Source organism: Microcaecilia unicolor, chromosome 2 (genome assembly GCF_901765095.1).
Source record: "Microcaecilia unicolor chromosome 2, aMicUni1.1, whole genome shotgun sequence".
Taxonomy (NCBI): domain Eukaryota; kingdom Metazoa; phylum Chordata; class Amphibia; order Gymnophiona; family Siphonopidae; genus Microcaecilia; species Microcaecilia unicolor.
Window position 1 is genome coordinate 272,650,480 of NC_044032.1, and position 15,221 is coordinate 272,665,700.

The window sequence follows — 15,221 nt, forward strand, 5'->3', positions numbered from 1 at the left end:
TAGGTGAAGAGGGTTACGTGGGGTTATTGGGGTAGGCCTTTTTAAAGAGGTTTGTTTTTAGTGATTTCCTGAAGTTCATGGATTGTTTTCACAGCTTTTGGGAGGCCATTCCATAGTTGGGCGCTTATGTAGGAGAAGCCGGCTGCGTAAGGTGTTTTGTATTTCAGTCCTTTGCAATTTGGGTAGTGTAGGTTTAGGTAGGATCTTGATGATCTGACTTTGTTTCCGCCTTTTGTCTCGCTGCACCCTACGCCTGGAATAAACTTCCTGAGCCCCTTCTTCTTGCCCCATCTTTGGCCACCTTTAAATCTAGACTGAAAGCCCACCTCTTTAACATTGCTTTTGACTCGTAACCATTTGTAACCACTCGCCTCCCCCTTCCTGTACACATTAATTGATTTGATTTGCTTACTTTATTTTTTGTCTATTAGATTGTAAGCTCTTTGAGCAGGGACTGTCTTCTATGTTTGTGCAGCGCTGCACACGCCTTGTAGCGCTATAGAAATGCTAAATAGTAGTAGTAGTAGTTTCTTATTGGTAAGTCTATAAGGTCTGTCATGTATCCTGGGACTACGCCGTACATGATTTTGTGGACTAAGGTGCAGATTTTGAAGATGATCCGTTGTTTGATTGGGAGCCAATGCAACTTTTCTTGGAGGAGTTTGGCACTTTCGAAGCGTGTTTTGCTGAATATCAGCGTGGCTGCTGTATTTTGGGTGGTCTGGAGTAAGTACCTTTTTAAAGTACCTCTTGAACATATTTTTCTTATCTTCTTGCTAGACCAGTCCAGACTCTTGGGTGATGGAGGCAGAGAAAAATGAAGGGGTTGATATGCCAAAGGGTTTAACCGGATAGGAGACTGGGATGATATCCCCCCCCCCCAAAAAAAAAACTTTTTTTTATTTGGCTGAAGACACTGTTTAGCTAGAAAGTCCCATGGATATGACTAAAGTGAACTGTTTGTCTTCAAAGAATGTTAAGTTGCTTACCTATTATGGGTAAGCAATTTCACTTTTTTGGGAAAACATTTCATCATAGTACCTTAACTTGTCCCCAGATCTTCTCATAAACAATGAATATTACAGAATATATCATAGACCTTTTTCTTAATTGAGAAGTTATACTTGATAGTGATAGACAGGCTAAATTTTCTCCACAGTCATGTTGGCGCTGACAGAGCAAAGACTATTGTTGTATCAGATAAAGACTTACCTTTCTTTATGTACCTTAGAACTGAAGCATGAAATTAAAGTATATTGTTTACCTGTCTGAGAGGAGGTGTTTTTAAAGTTCACAGAAGAGATCTGTTTGTCTGTGCTTGCAGGGAGAGTAGTGGAAGGCAAAGTTGAGTTAGGTTCAGACAAGTCATCTGCAGTTAGGCATGCGTTCTTAATAGAGATGTTGGCCATATGTACTGGACTGACGCACACAGTGATATTCTCATTTGCTGCAGTTCAAAGAGCAAATAAATTCAGAAATACTCATATGACAGATGGCATATATACACAGAAATACAACACAAATTGCTAAAGGTGAACATTAAGTTTCAGACAACATAAAATATAAAATGTCTATTTATAATGCATGTTAATGGTTGGATTTTAACATGGTATAATAAATCAGCCCCTTCGTTTGCAATGATTTATTTTAGTGTTATTAGGCTCCCCATTGGCCTAGATTGTGTTGACAAGAAGAATTTCAGCTTCCTGGACTATGGGACAAACAAACAGGAGGAAATATTTTTTCACTCAACAAATAGTTAAGCTCTGGAACTCTTTGTCGGAAGATGTGGTAACAGCAGTAGTGTATCTGGGTTTAAAAAAGGTTTGGACAAGTTCCTGGAGGAAAAGTCCATAGTCTTATTGAGACAGACATGGGGAAGCAACTGCTTGCCCTGGGATTGGTAGCATGGAATGTTGCCACTCTTTGGGTTTCTGCCAGATACTTGTGACCTGGATTGGCCACTGCTGGAAGCAAGATACTGGGCTAGATGGCCCATTGGTCTGACCCAGTATGGCTGTTCTTATGTTCTTTGCTTTCATCTGTCTATTTCTAATTCCTTTTTCTTAGCATCAGCTCCACTGTTCTGAATCAATGGGTGTTATCCCTTCCTATCAGGAGGTGGAGGTAGAGAATACTGAATTTTGCCAGTGACATCACCAGCATAAGCGGAGGTGCTCCCTGGAACAATCCAGTATTTTTCTGTACCTTCAGCAGGTGATAGGTTGTGCTGACAGTTCTCCTGTCTCTGGCTTAGCCTCCCCACTCTTTTGGCCGCAACCGCACAGCATGGTCGAGCCTAACGGCCACTCCCAAGTCACAGTCTCTGATCTGTACCTGCAGCCCTCAGTTGCACTTCTTACTACCACTGTGTGAGGCTTTGGCTCGGTGCGGGTCCCTATCCCTCCAGCTCTCTTGGCTGTTCACCCTGTTTGGGTGTTTTCCCCACAGGCTGTCCCTGCAGCTCCAATGCATTCCAAAAGTGCTCACTTTGGCAGCTCATATACAAAAAAAAAAATGTAATTCACTTGGCCTGACTAACTTAATGCCCTTTGTCAGGGGCTAATGCTATTGTAAAGCACTAAGTACGGAATTTCCTTCTAGGCGCACCCAGAGAGCCAGGGACAGCAGAGATAGTGGAGCCCCGAGCCAAGATAGGCTGGGGCAGTCAGGCAGGTTAGCATGCGCAGATGTACACTGACTGCACACACTGTACAACCTTCAGAGCCAGCAGCTGAGTAGGGGTAATAGATTATTTTTATAGTGTGTAAATGTGGGTTATTCAGTCTGTCTGCCTTTGCATTTTACATGTGCTGTACCCTTCCTCCCTTCAGCTAAAATGGATACATTGCTCTCATGCACTGTTCCTGCCAGGGCAGATTGGAAGTTAGAATTCTCTCTTCTCTCTTAATTCACTCAGACAGAGAAACAGAAAAATTCCATGGTCATGTGATAGGCTTTTTCATTCCTGTCCAACCCGGGTCTCTCAGCAGGGGGGGGGGTCACTAAGGGCCCGATGGTTTTTGACTCCACAGCTTGACCTAGTTGGTTAAGCAGGCTCTGCACAGGTCCCCTCTTGGGACCTAATTCTAGCCCTAACCCTCATCCTCTTGGTGAAGATCAATGAGATCCCCGTTTTGGAGTTTTAGCACTGTGGAACAGATATGGTTGATCCAGAGAGTCTGGGTTCTTCAGAGGGAGCAGAGGAGGACTCTGAGGTCCTCTTGGGCTCCCAGTCCTCCATGGCCTCCAGTTCCGAGGACCCTCCCTGGTGGGAGGCTGGGGAGGAGCATTCCCATAGGTTCCAGCTCCTTAGATATGAGGAGCTGTCTCGTCTGTTAGATGAGGTTGAAGGGGCTGTGGCTATGCTTAAGCCTTCCGCAGTGAGCCCCTCAGGGTCCTGAAGTATTTTCCACTTCATAAGGCCCTCATCTGCTTGATGAGGGCGGAGTGGGCATTCCCAGATAGTCCCCTCGGGATCACCGGGGCTCTTGCTTATCTCTATACTTTCGCTCAGGAGAAGTGTTGGGTCTTCCTGAGGGTGGACGTCCTGTTACAGCAGTTACACAGGTGACTGCTGTATCTGTCCAGGAGTTCCATGAAAAGAATGTAGATTAGCAGCTCCACCTGCCCTTTTCAGTGGGGGAATCCAGCATTCAGCTTCCTGTTTGTGGCGGTTAGGTAGTGCCATTCTGCACTGGTTCCAGCAGTTGTCGGAGATTTCTCACCTGGAGTCTGGGACGACCTTTTTGGGCAGATGTTCATACGATATGGTTAGTTTGGCCTCCCACTAAGTGTTGACGTCGGGAGTTGCCATTGGTTGTGCCTTCACCACTGGATGTGGGTGTGGCTTCCAAGAAGCTTCTGAGTCAGATGCCCTAAGGGGGCACTTGTTCTTTGTCGATGACTTGGAGAAGTTGGATATGGAGGAGGCATTGCTCTCCATCTCCCTGAGCCACACAAGAGTGTGCAGTGATCCTTGGCCTTAAGCAGATGGGCTGCTTCAGTCTGCTTGGTGCCCTTCAGACCAGGTGGGGGACGTTAGGTCCTTCAAGCAGGGATCTTTTTGAGACCCCAAGCTTTGCCGGGCCCTCAGGTACCTCAGGTGGGAGCACAGCTGCTCAGCCTGCCCAATCAAGGTGCCAGTCATTTTCAGTGGGAGTTAGGCTGTCTCTCTTCTTCAATGAGTGGGTCCACGTTACCTTAGATCAGAGGGTTCTGGAGGTGGTTGAGAGAGGGTACTCCATGGAGTTCACCTGTCTGGTTCCGGATGCCTTCATCACCTCTCCCTGCAGCTCGGATCTAAAGTTCCAGGCTGTTGTATCCTTCAGCAGCTCTGCAATATAGGAGTAGTGGAAACAATTTTACCAGTGGAGTGTGACCTGGACAGGGATACTCCATCTATTTCATGGTCTTGAAGAGGGGGTGGTTCCTTTCTCCCCTTTTCTGACCTCAAGGGGTGGATGCTTGTCAGCTATTCCATCGCCTCTGGATGGAAACACTTCTCTCAGTCATTGCCTCAGTGTTGCCGGGGGTTCTGGAGCTTGTTAAGAGAGGGTACTCCATGGAGTTCACCCATCTGATTCCGGACACCTTCATCACCTCTCCCTGCGACACGGATCTAAAGTGCCAGGCCGTTGTATCCTTCAGCAGCTCTGCAATATAAAAGTGGTGGAAACAGTTCTGCTAGTGGAGCATGACCTGGACAGGGGTACTCCATCTGTTTCATGGTCTTGAAGAGGGGGCTGTTCCTTTCTCCCCTGTCCTGACCTCAAGGGAATGGATGCTTGTCAGCTACTCCAGCGCCTCTGGATGGTAACGCTTCTCTGTCATTGCCTCAGTTCAACCGGGGGAGTTCTTTACTTCCCTGAGCCACCCAGAAGACCTACCTCCACTTCCCCATTGTGGATCAACCCAAGAGATATCTGCACTTCTGTGTGTTGGGGCGGCACTTTCAGTTTTGGGCCTTACTTTTTGGTAGGGCTAAGGTGCCCCTGAACATTTTCCAAGGTAATGGGGGTAGTGGCTGTTCACCTCCGGCTTCAGGGTATTCGGCTTCATCCATGCCTGGATGACTTGCTATTTCAGGTCAGCTCGGCTTTGGAGCCCGGATTGGTATCCTCACAGGTCATTTCCCTCCTTGGAATCCCTGGACTGGATAGCGAACCAGCCCAAGAGCCATCTTGCCCTGTCTCAGTCCCTGGAGTACATAAGTACATAAGTAATGCCATACTGGGAAAAGACCAAGGGTCCATCGAGCCCAGCATCCTGTCCACGACAGCGGCCAATCCAGGCCAAGGGCACCTGGCAACGTACAAACATTCTATACATGTTATTCCTGGAATTGTGGATTTTTCCCATTTAGTAGCGGTTTATGGACTTGTCCTTTAGGAAACCGTCCAACCCCTTTTTAAACTCTGCTAAGCTAACCGCCTTCACCACTTTCTCCGGCAACGAATTCCAGAGTTTAATTACACGTTGGGTGAAGAAAAATTTTCTCCGACTTGTTGTAAATTTACTACACTGTAGTTTCATCGCATGCCCCCTAGTCCTAGTATTTTTGGAAAGCGTGAACAGACGCTTCACATCCACCCATTATTTTATATACCTCTATCATGTCTCCCCTCAGCCGTCTCTTCTCCAAGCTGAATAGCCCTAGCCTCCTTAATCTTTCTTCATAGGGAAGTCGTCCCATCCCCGCTATCATTTTAGTCGCCCTTCTCAGCACCTTTTCCAATTCTACTATATCTTCCTTGAGATGCGGCGACCAGAATTGAACACAATACTCAAGGTGCGGTCGCACCATTGAGCGATACAACGGCATTATAACATCCTCACACCTGTTTTCCATTCCTTTCCTAATAATACCCAACATTCTATTCGCTTTCCTAGCCGCAGCAGCACACTGAGCAGAAGGTTTCAGTGTATTATCGACGACGACACCCAGATCCCTTTCTTGGTCCGTAACTCCTAACGTGGAACCTTGCATGACGTAGCTATAATTCGGGTTCTTTTTTCCCACATGCATCACCTTGCACTTGCTCACATTAAACGTCATCTGCCATTTAGCCGCCCAGTCCCCCAGTCTCGTAAGGTCCTCTTGTAATTTTTCACAATCCTGTCGCGATTTAACAACTTTGAATAACTTTGTATCTTAGGTCCGCTTCAACACGGCCAGAAGAATGCTTTTTCTTCCGGAGTAGCAGACATATATGCTCCGGGTGTAGTTGTGCCAGTTGTGCAATCTCCTGGAGCTCAAGGTTTTTGATTACTTGCAGCTCTTGGACTCCATGGCTGCAACTCTGGGGGTGGTACCGTGGGAGAGGGCTCACATAAAACTGCTATAGCAAGCCCTGTTGTCCCGGTGGACACTGCCCTTTCAAGATTTCCATCATTCTGTCCTGTTCACACCCAGGGCGAGGATCAGTCTGACCTGGTGGAACCTTTCGAGAGGGGTCCCTCTGGATCCTCCTCAGCTGGTCATCACGGATGCGAGAGCTCTCAGTTAGGAGCTCACTATCTTGAGATTGTGGTACAGGACACCTGGTCAAAACAGGAGGCACCCTGGTCCATCTGGTTCTGCAGGTGATTCAGCCATTCTTGGAAGGGAAAGATGTCAGAGTGCTGTCGGACAACGCCATGGTAGTGGCGTATATCAACAAGCATGGTGGAATCCAGGAGTCTGGCGGTGGCCCTGGATGCGGAAAGTATCTCCTGGGGGCTGAGACACTAGAGGCGGAGAGTATCTGTCTGTGGGCCAAGACGCATCTGCAGTTTTTCTCAGCGGTCCGTATTGCAGGCAAAGACAATGTGCATGCAGACTTTCTCAGCCTTGCTCTCCTGGGTCTGGGAGAATGGGTGCTGAGGATCCACTTCTGCTACCCAGGGTCAGGGTCTGCTCCAGCGAGTGCCGGTAGAGGTGGAGGATCCAGGCCCCTTTTGGCTTACTGTGTGGCCATTGAGAGGCAATGATTAGAGAACGGCAAGGTTTTCCCTGAAGTGCTTTCTACCCTGCTTCGCTCCAGGAAGTCTTCTACAACCCTGGCTTATGTCAATGTCTGGCATGTGTTTGAATCTTTGTGCAGGGTAAGGTCCCTGTCTCCTGAAGGGCTCAGGTTCCCGATGTTTTAGGTTTTCTGCAGCAGGGCCTGGTACAGGGGCTTGTCTTGAGCTTCCTGAGGGTCCAGGTGGCTGCGTTGTCAAGCTTTCAGGAGAAGGGGAAGGGTATCTCTCTGGCTTTGCTTAGAGAAGTAGCTAAGTTTCTGAAGTGGGTGGCTTATCTGCACTCCCTCTTTATCCTTCCTTTTCTTCTTGGGACCTCAATCTGGTCCGGGCACTGTCCGAGGCTCTGTTTTAGCCCCGTACTTTGCTTCCAGCAAGGATTTAACTCTCAAGACGGTGTTTTTGGTGGCTATCACCTCTATTAGGAGGGTTTCTGAATTACAAGCCCTGTCTTGTCGGGATCCCTAGCTCTCCTTCTCGGAGGATTCCATATCCTTGTGCATGGTACTATCCTTTCTTCCGAAGGTGATGTCTTGATTTCATTGAATCAGGAGGTCTGTTTGTCCTCCAGGGTGGCACAAGGATAATCGCTGGAAGGTTGGAGGTTTCACAAGCTGGATGCCTGGAGATCACTGCTGAAGTGTCTTCAGGAGATGAATGAGTTTCGTCTCTCAGGCCACCTCTTTGTACTTTTCCATGGCCTTTGGAAGAACCAGGGAGCCTCAATGGCCTCCATTACGGGGTGGATTAAGACAGCTATTGAGTCCACTTATATCAGCAGGAATCATCCAGTGCCTCAGGAGCTCAAAGACCTCTCTGCTAGGGCTCAGGCCACATCCTGGGTGGAAGCTTGGGTGATATCCCCTGAGGAGGTCTGCAGGGCAGTGACTTGGTTATCACTTCATTTGTTTGCTAAGCACCGTAGATTGGACGTGCTAGCCAGAGCCCACTTTGACTTTGGAAGAGTTGTCGTTCAGGGGGCCTTGTCTTTCCCCACCCAATAGATCTGCTTTGGCACATCCCATTGGTCCAGAACAGTGAAGCTGACGCTAAGAAAGGAGGAATTGTCTTACCTGATAATTTTCTTTTCTTTAGTCAGTGACACTGTTCTGAAGTCCTGCCCTTGGAAGACCTCATCCCAGAATTCTGGTGGCGCTCTGTGCTTCCTTTTCAGTGCTTTATAAAAAAAAAAAAGAGAAATTCATTTTGTGACTGGCAGCCATACGAGTTCCTGTGATATGGCTATATCCTGGTATATGCAGGGTTGCGAGTGCCACTCTGTGGTGTTTTGTTCACTTGATTATCATTACAATTGTGTGGTTAATTGAGCATGGGTGTGTTACAAAGGGACCTTCTGCTGCTTGGGCAGATGCATACTGGATTGTTCCAGGAGCACTCTGTGCTTATGTTGGTGATGTCACTGGCAAAATTCAGTTTTCTCTACCTCCACCTGCTAGTAGGAAAGGATAACATTCATTGGTTCAGAACAGTGTCACTGACTAAAGAAAAGAAAATTATCAGGTAGGACATAATTTTTCATTCTTGTGTCCTTTTCCATTTGCCTTTCCTTCTATATGCATCTTCTACTTTCTCTCCCACTCTGCTTCTCTATCTGTAATACATTTTCCATTGACAAGCAGGATTGAGTCAGGCACACACAAGTGGGTGCTATTGCAATACCCTTATGGGGCACAACAGCTCTTTTAGATCTCAGAACTAGGGAAGTAATTTTGTAAAGAGCTACCTAGATTTAGGCAGGCATAAATACCAATATGTATTAAATTATGCAGACAAATAATCACCTTCTGGCTAAGCATTATAAGTACACGCTTAAAATTCAATGATGCATACTTTGCAGGTGGGTGTTCACATGGGTGGATTGTGGATGGGTGCACAATTACACTCGTAGATTATGAAATACCCTAATCTATACATATTCTTTCAAATTTAGGTGTGAGCATTTATACAAGCTTTATGGCAGGTGTGAGTCCTCGCACCTGAAATATATGTGCATATTTGATTTTCTCTAAACCAGGGGTTCTTAATCTTTTTTGTTCTTGTACCCCTTGAACTATTCAATGAATCCCTTACACCCCTTTCCTAACCATGTATCCACTAGTGACTACTGATAGCTGGTCTTGTGATGGGAACCCCAGTCCTCTTTAAATACACTTCCCCACTGGGTCACTTTAAGGAGTCAGAAAAAGAGCCTAGTCAGGAGAGTGGAATTCCATTCAGGAAATATAAGAAGCTGCATATGTCACTAACTCAGCTGTTAACATTGTTAACTGCTTATATGTTGCTAAAATTATAGTAGTACACATTTATGCTACCATTAACTATCATAAAAACTTTCACTCTGTCTAAGTGGTTTCAATAAATTGTCTCAGAAATTGTCTCAGATTTGTGACCGCCTCTGGGAAAACATGACTGAAGTCACAGATCCAAAATGTTGAGACTGGCTGATTTTATTTATTTATTTATATTTATTTATTTTTATTTATTTTCACATCATGGGTCCAAAAGCAGTCATATGTTTGAACTTCTATAACTACTTTTTAACATAAAATGATGGGGTTTGGACTGTTGTAATTCAAATTGTTTGCTCTAATAGAATACATTAAAACCTTATTTTTTGTTTCTGATGACTTTAGTTTTGAAATATGACCATCTCTGGGAAAACATGACTCTTCTCCGCACCCTGTTTGACCGCTAGTAAGGGAACCCCTGCTATAAATAAAAGTAGGGTGAAACTTTTTTCTTTATTCAATAAGCTTCAAATAGGCATATTCTTGGTGCCAAAGTATAAAGCTCTGGGCATATGCAAACCTTCTTGTGCACTGCAGTTTTGTTCTGCTCTGCCAAATAGATGCAAAAAACAAAGTTTGCTTGATTCTTATAAAATTGTTTTACCTTGATGCATTTTCTGACTTCGTTTTTCATTTGTTTGGTTTTTCTTTTTGTTTGCTGTGTCATGTTTCAACCAAAGTTAGTATTCTGCCCCTGAATGATCCAGAATTTTGATACCCACTCTGTCTCTACTCTGGAAATAACAAAGCTGATCCTAAGTATGATGGCCATATTTCTCTATAAGCACAAAAAGATCATTTTAATCAGCTGTGAGGCAGTCTATAGGACATGGCCACTTTCCCTCCCTCACAGTGTCAGAAGCACCTTAAGGTCTATAATCCCACCCAGAGGGGAAGTGACAAGAGAGGGATGAAGCCAGAAGAGCAGGACCTAGTAAGTATAAAAGCTAGGGGCATAGCCAGGTTAAGGAGGCCCAGAGGGAAGGAGCAACATCCAACTGCATTTGCCTCCATCACCTATGTGTGAACTGCAGCTGTGACAGATAGGCTCAGTAGAATCAAACAGGATGCTAGGCCAAAAAAGCAAACAGAATGCTAGGAATTATTAGAAAAGGGATGGTGAATAATACTGAAAATACTATAAGGCCTCTGTATTGCTCCATGGTACAACTGCACCTTGAGTATTGCGTTCAGTGTTGTTAGTTGTTAGATCTGATTTTTTTCAGCTCCATCTTTTCAATAGGTTGAAACCTTTGTTATCACAGTATGATTTTAGGTCTGTTATAGAGAGTATTATGATCTCTCTAATTGAGTTTTGTAATTCTATGTATATGGGTATTGCAAAATCTAGGGTACAGGCGCTGCAAACAGTTTAGAATGTGGTGCTCGATTGTTCAGTGGTGTGTCTCGTTTTCAACATGCAACGCCGGTGCTCTGTTCACTGCACTGTTACCTATTCAATTTAGAGTTCTGTACAAATTTGCATGCTTAATTCATCAAGCATTATATGCAGTTTCTGTTCCCTGGTATTTGAAAGAATCCATTGTCATGTATCGGCCATTAAGGGCCTTGAGGTCAGATCACACGATGCTGTTAGTAACTGGGGATTTGTATTCCACAAAATATGTTCGTACTTGGAATTAAGTTTTTTCACTCGCTGTCCCACAGATTTGGAATACATTACCTGGAGTCATTAGATTGTGTAGTAGTATGACATCTTTCCGTAAATTATTGAAGACATATTTGTGTGTGCAGGCATGGAGCTAATATGACAAATTTTGTATATTGCTGCAGCAAAACATACTTTTTTTTTCTTTTTTAAATTGCTGATAATATATTTGTGTGTGTTATGGGGATAATATGTTACATTTTAATTTTAATCTTACATTTGTTTTTGATTTGAGTTTTATTTGTTTAAACTTGATTATGTATGTGTGGTTGTAATCCACTTAGTTGTAGGCAGAACATAATTTTTTTTAAATAAATAAAGAAGAGCAACCAAAATGATAAGGGGATGGAACTCCTCTCGTATGAGGAAAGGCTAAAGAGGTTAGGGCTCTTCAGCTTGGAAAAGAGGTGGATGAGGGGAGATATGATTGAGTTCTATAAAATCCTGAGTGGTGTAGAACGAGCAGAAGTAAATCAATTTTTTACTCGTTCCAAAAGTGCAAAGACTAGGGGACACTCAAGAAAGTTACATGGAAATACTTTTAAAACAAATAGGAAGAAATATTTTTTCACTCAATGAATAGTTAAGCTCTGGAACTCTGCCAGAGGATGTGGTAACAGCAGTTAGCGTATCTGGGTTTTAAAAAGGTTTGGACAAGTTCCTGGAGGAAATGTCCATAGTCTGCTTTTGCGACAGACATGGGGAAGCAACTGCTTGCCCTAGGATTTGTAGCATGGAATGTTGCCACGATTCGGGTTTCTGCCAGGTACTTGTGACCTGGCTTGGCTACTGTTGGAAACAGAATACTGGGCTAGATGGAACATTGGTCTGACCCAGTATGGCTACTCTTATGTTCACCTATATTTAGGCGCCTATGTGTGGTGCATATTCTTCAAAGAAAAGTAGGTGCCTACTTTCCCTTATATAAATATTAGTGTAACAGGTAAAATACATGCCTATATTTTAGATGCAAGCACTTAACCAGCTATAGAGCCTGCATAAAGTGTTGAAACACATGTAAATTATAGAATTCTGTAATTTACACACATAAATGTGCACTCTGCCCTGCTCTTCTTTGACTCTGGCCCCTGTGAACCCCCACCTTCAAAATACATGCCATTGCATTTAGGCACCTTTTTATGGAATAATGTTTTGCCAGAATCTTGGGATTTTCACATGTAGGTGCACACACAAATGTGTTTATGCTAGCGTCCTAGTCATTTACCTGCATACTTGGCAGCACCCACTTTGTAGAATTACCCTGCATATATCATTTGTTAGGGTACATCTCTACACTCTCTCAACCTGTCATTCCCAGGTTGATAGGCCTCTGGTTGCTTGCTGTCTGTAAATTCCACATTCATGAAAGGGTTCCTTCATGTTAAATCACCATCACAGAAGTATTCTTTACTCTGAGGCATTAATGTCGTCTTTAAATCTCTTATGAAGCTTCTGTTTGAACCAATAGAATCTACTTCACTCGTTACCTGGAAGGCGCTCTTTCCTAGTTGTGGTTACGTCAACCATACCTTGAGTACTGTGTGCAGTTCTGGTGGTTGCATTTCAAAAAAAGGCATAATTAGAAAGGGTACAGAGAAGTGTGACCAAAATGATAGAGGGAATAGGATGATTCTCCTCTGAGGATATTCTAAAGACGTTAGAGCTCTTCAGCTGGGAGATGAGACTTCTGAGGGGAGATATGATAGAGGTCTAAAATCTTGAGTGGAGTGGAATGGGAAAAAACAAATTGATTGTTTACTCTTTCAAAAAGTACAAACACTAGGAGATTCCATGAAGTTACCAAGTAGAATATTTAAAACAAATAGGAGAGAATATGTTTCCACTCGCATAGCTAAGCTCTAGAATTTGTTGCTAGAGGATGTGGTAAAACAGTTGCTGTAGATGGGTTTATAAATGGTTCAGACAAGTGAAGGACAAGTCCATAAACTATTAAGTTAGACTGCTTTTCTCTGGGGTAAGCAGCATAGAATCTCACTGTGTTTTGGGTCCTGCCAGGTACTTGTGACCTGGATTAGACATTGTTGGAAATGAAATACTAAGCTTGATGACCCCTGGTCTGACCCAGTATGGCAGTTCTTATGTTCTTAAATGAACTACATGCCTTTTGTCATATAAAGACACCATAGTAATTTTTATCTCAACAGTGCAGTTTTTCAGATTCCTTAAAGTCACATCACATTTCCTTGTTAATGGGGAAATAATATTTCCTACGTTTTGTCAAAAATCACATAAGAATCCACATGAATAATCCCTTCACTTTGCAAGTGCAAGTTTATGTATTTGTTTGTCTCTTCTGATCTTAACAGAATGGGTATTCTAATAGCTAAATGAACATTGGCAAATTGGTTAGCATCCTGTATTCAGTGCTGTTTTGAACAAACTGGTTCTCCTTTAACCAGGAAAGAGAAATATCAAATTAGAGCTACTGCAGCTCCTGTGACTTTCCAGAAGTCTGTTTTGCTGGGTACGATATGCAGAACTCAGTCCTAGTTTCATACATTTACTTTACATTATTGTTTGGAACAGTTCACAGTCAGAGACAATGCATTTGGTCAAGTTTTGTTAGACAGCCTGTCTGTGTGACTTTCCATCCTTCTGACTACCTTTATTGTGATGAAATTGTGTTTATTAAAACTTTGTTCACTGATCCTTCTGCCAAGGTGACTGCTTATCAGGAAAAGTATTTTCCAAGTAAGATGCAATAAAGGTGAGGATTTTGTTGGCTCAAAAGTGGTTTAAATGAGGAAAGAAAGGACAATGTTAAAATTCCAAGGGTCTAGTGGCTTTTGAGTGAGAGGTTTTATATGAAGATGATCCTTCTATGGTAGTTTCTTGAGAACACCAAATGGAACACCTCTTCCATTTGAAGTTACTGGATCTTTTTGAGAAAGATTTTCTTGATGCCCCATCTTGAATTGGACATGGCATGCCTAAGGAAACAGCTAGGCTCCATGTCTTTGCTATCAAAGCCAACAATTTGAAATCAGAATGTATGAGAGTGCCCTGATTTTGCAGTATTAAGGCTGAACATATTTGTAGCCTAGGTGGAATCTGAACTATCTTCTCGAGGAGGGAAAACCAGTGATGTCAAGTCCATTCCGGCAATATGGGAATCATTGTTCCTGGGCTTCTTTGAAATTTTTGTACAGTTTTCCATATTGTGGGTATGGGAAGTAACACATAGAGGAGCAACCAAACCCAGTCTATGGCTAGAGCATCTTGTGCAGGGCAGCTTGGAGGTATTCGCCTTGAGCAATAGAAGAGAAGCTTGATGTTTTCACTGCAGGTGAACTAGTTTATGGAGTTTCCCACTGTTGCAAAATAGGTTGTACCACTTTTGGATGCAGTGACTATGTGTGGGGCTGGATGAGTCTGCTGAGTTCGCCTGCCAGCTGGTTTTGTCTTCCAGAGGTATACATGGCCTGGATGGATAAGAGATTGAGAATCCCAAATCTGCATCCATTTTTCACATAGTCACAGGGATCCTGTTCGATTTTGTTTGCTGACATAAAGCACTGATATTTCATTGTCTGTTTGGTTAAGCACTGATTGAACACAAATAAGGTGTTCAAACAGCTGAATAAAATTAATACATATTAAAATATTGCTCTTAGAAGATTCTAGGCTCTTGACCAGATACCCTGTGAATGTTAAAGGCCCACATTTGAAGCATCTGTGGTGAGCACACAATGATGTTGCTGAGGTGTAAAGGGGAGTCCTTTGAGCAGGTTGGTTTCTATGGCTGATCATTGCAGCATGGCTTGCAAATGTGCAGAAGGAAAGACCATGCAGGGTAATTGCTAGAAAGTCTGATTCGACTGAAGCTTAGGTTCCATTGAAGTCTTCTCATCTTGAAATGAGCAAGAGGGACTACATGCACTGTAGATCTAGAATGAGCAAGAGGGACTATATGCACTGTAGATCTAGTATTTCTAAATCGGTTTGGCTGTAATCCCAAGGGGAATGCTGAACCAATTGAACAATCTTGACAAGCTTCTATAGTCTGTATTTCAGAAGAAAAAACTTTGGTTTAATCCATGTGGTTCAGTGAAAGGAAGGCTTGTTGACATTTGAGAACCCCAAGGACTAAAACAGGGGTAAGGCCTTATTTCTCAATAAGATTGCCAGACTCAGGGATGGAGCTGAAAGAAGCCAATTATTCTAGTATGGAAAAACAAGGATGTCAGAGGAAGCAAAACTGAGGGGACTGAGGTAACTAC

At 43.6% G+C, this 15,221-nt stretch overlaps 2 protein-coding genes across 2 annotated transcripts in view; one reads left to right on the forward strand and one right to left on the reverse strand.

Moving 5' to 3' along the window:
- IFT74 (intraflagellar transport 74) overlaps positions 1 to 15,221 on the forward strand; it is a 291,121-nt gene that overhangs the window by 100,069 nt on the left and 175,831 nt on the right. The gene's annotated exons all lie outside the window — the stretch shown is intronic.
- Positions 1 to 15,221, reverse strand: part of LRRC19 (leucine rich repeat containing 19) — a 41,624-nt gene that overhangs the window by 10,798 nt on the left and 15,605 nt on the right. The window contains exon 4 of the mRNA XM_030194173.1: positions 1,265 to 1,447. Within this exon, the coding sequence (XP_030050033.1) occupies positions 1,265 to 1,447 (183 nt within the window). The remainder of the gene's footprint in view (positions 1 to 1,264; positions 1,448 to 15,221) is intronic.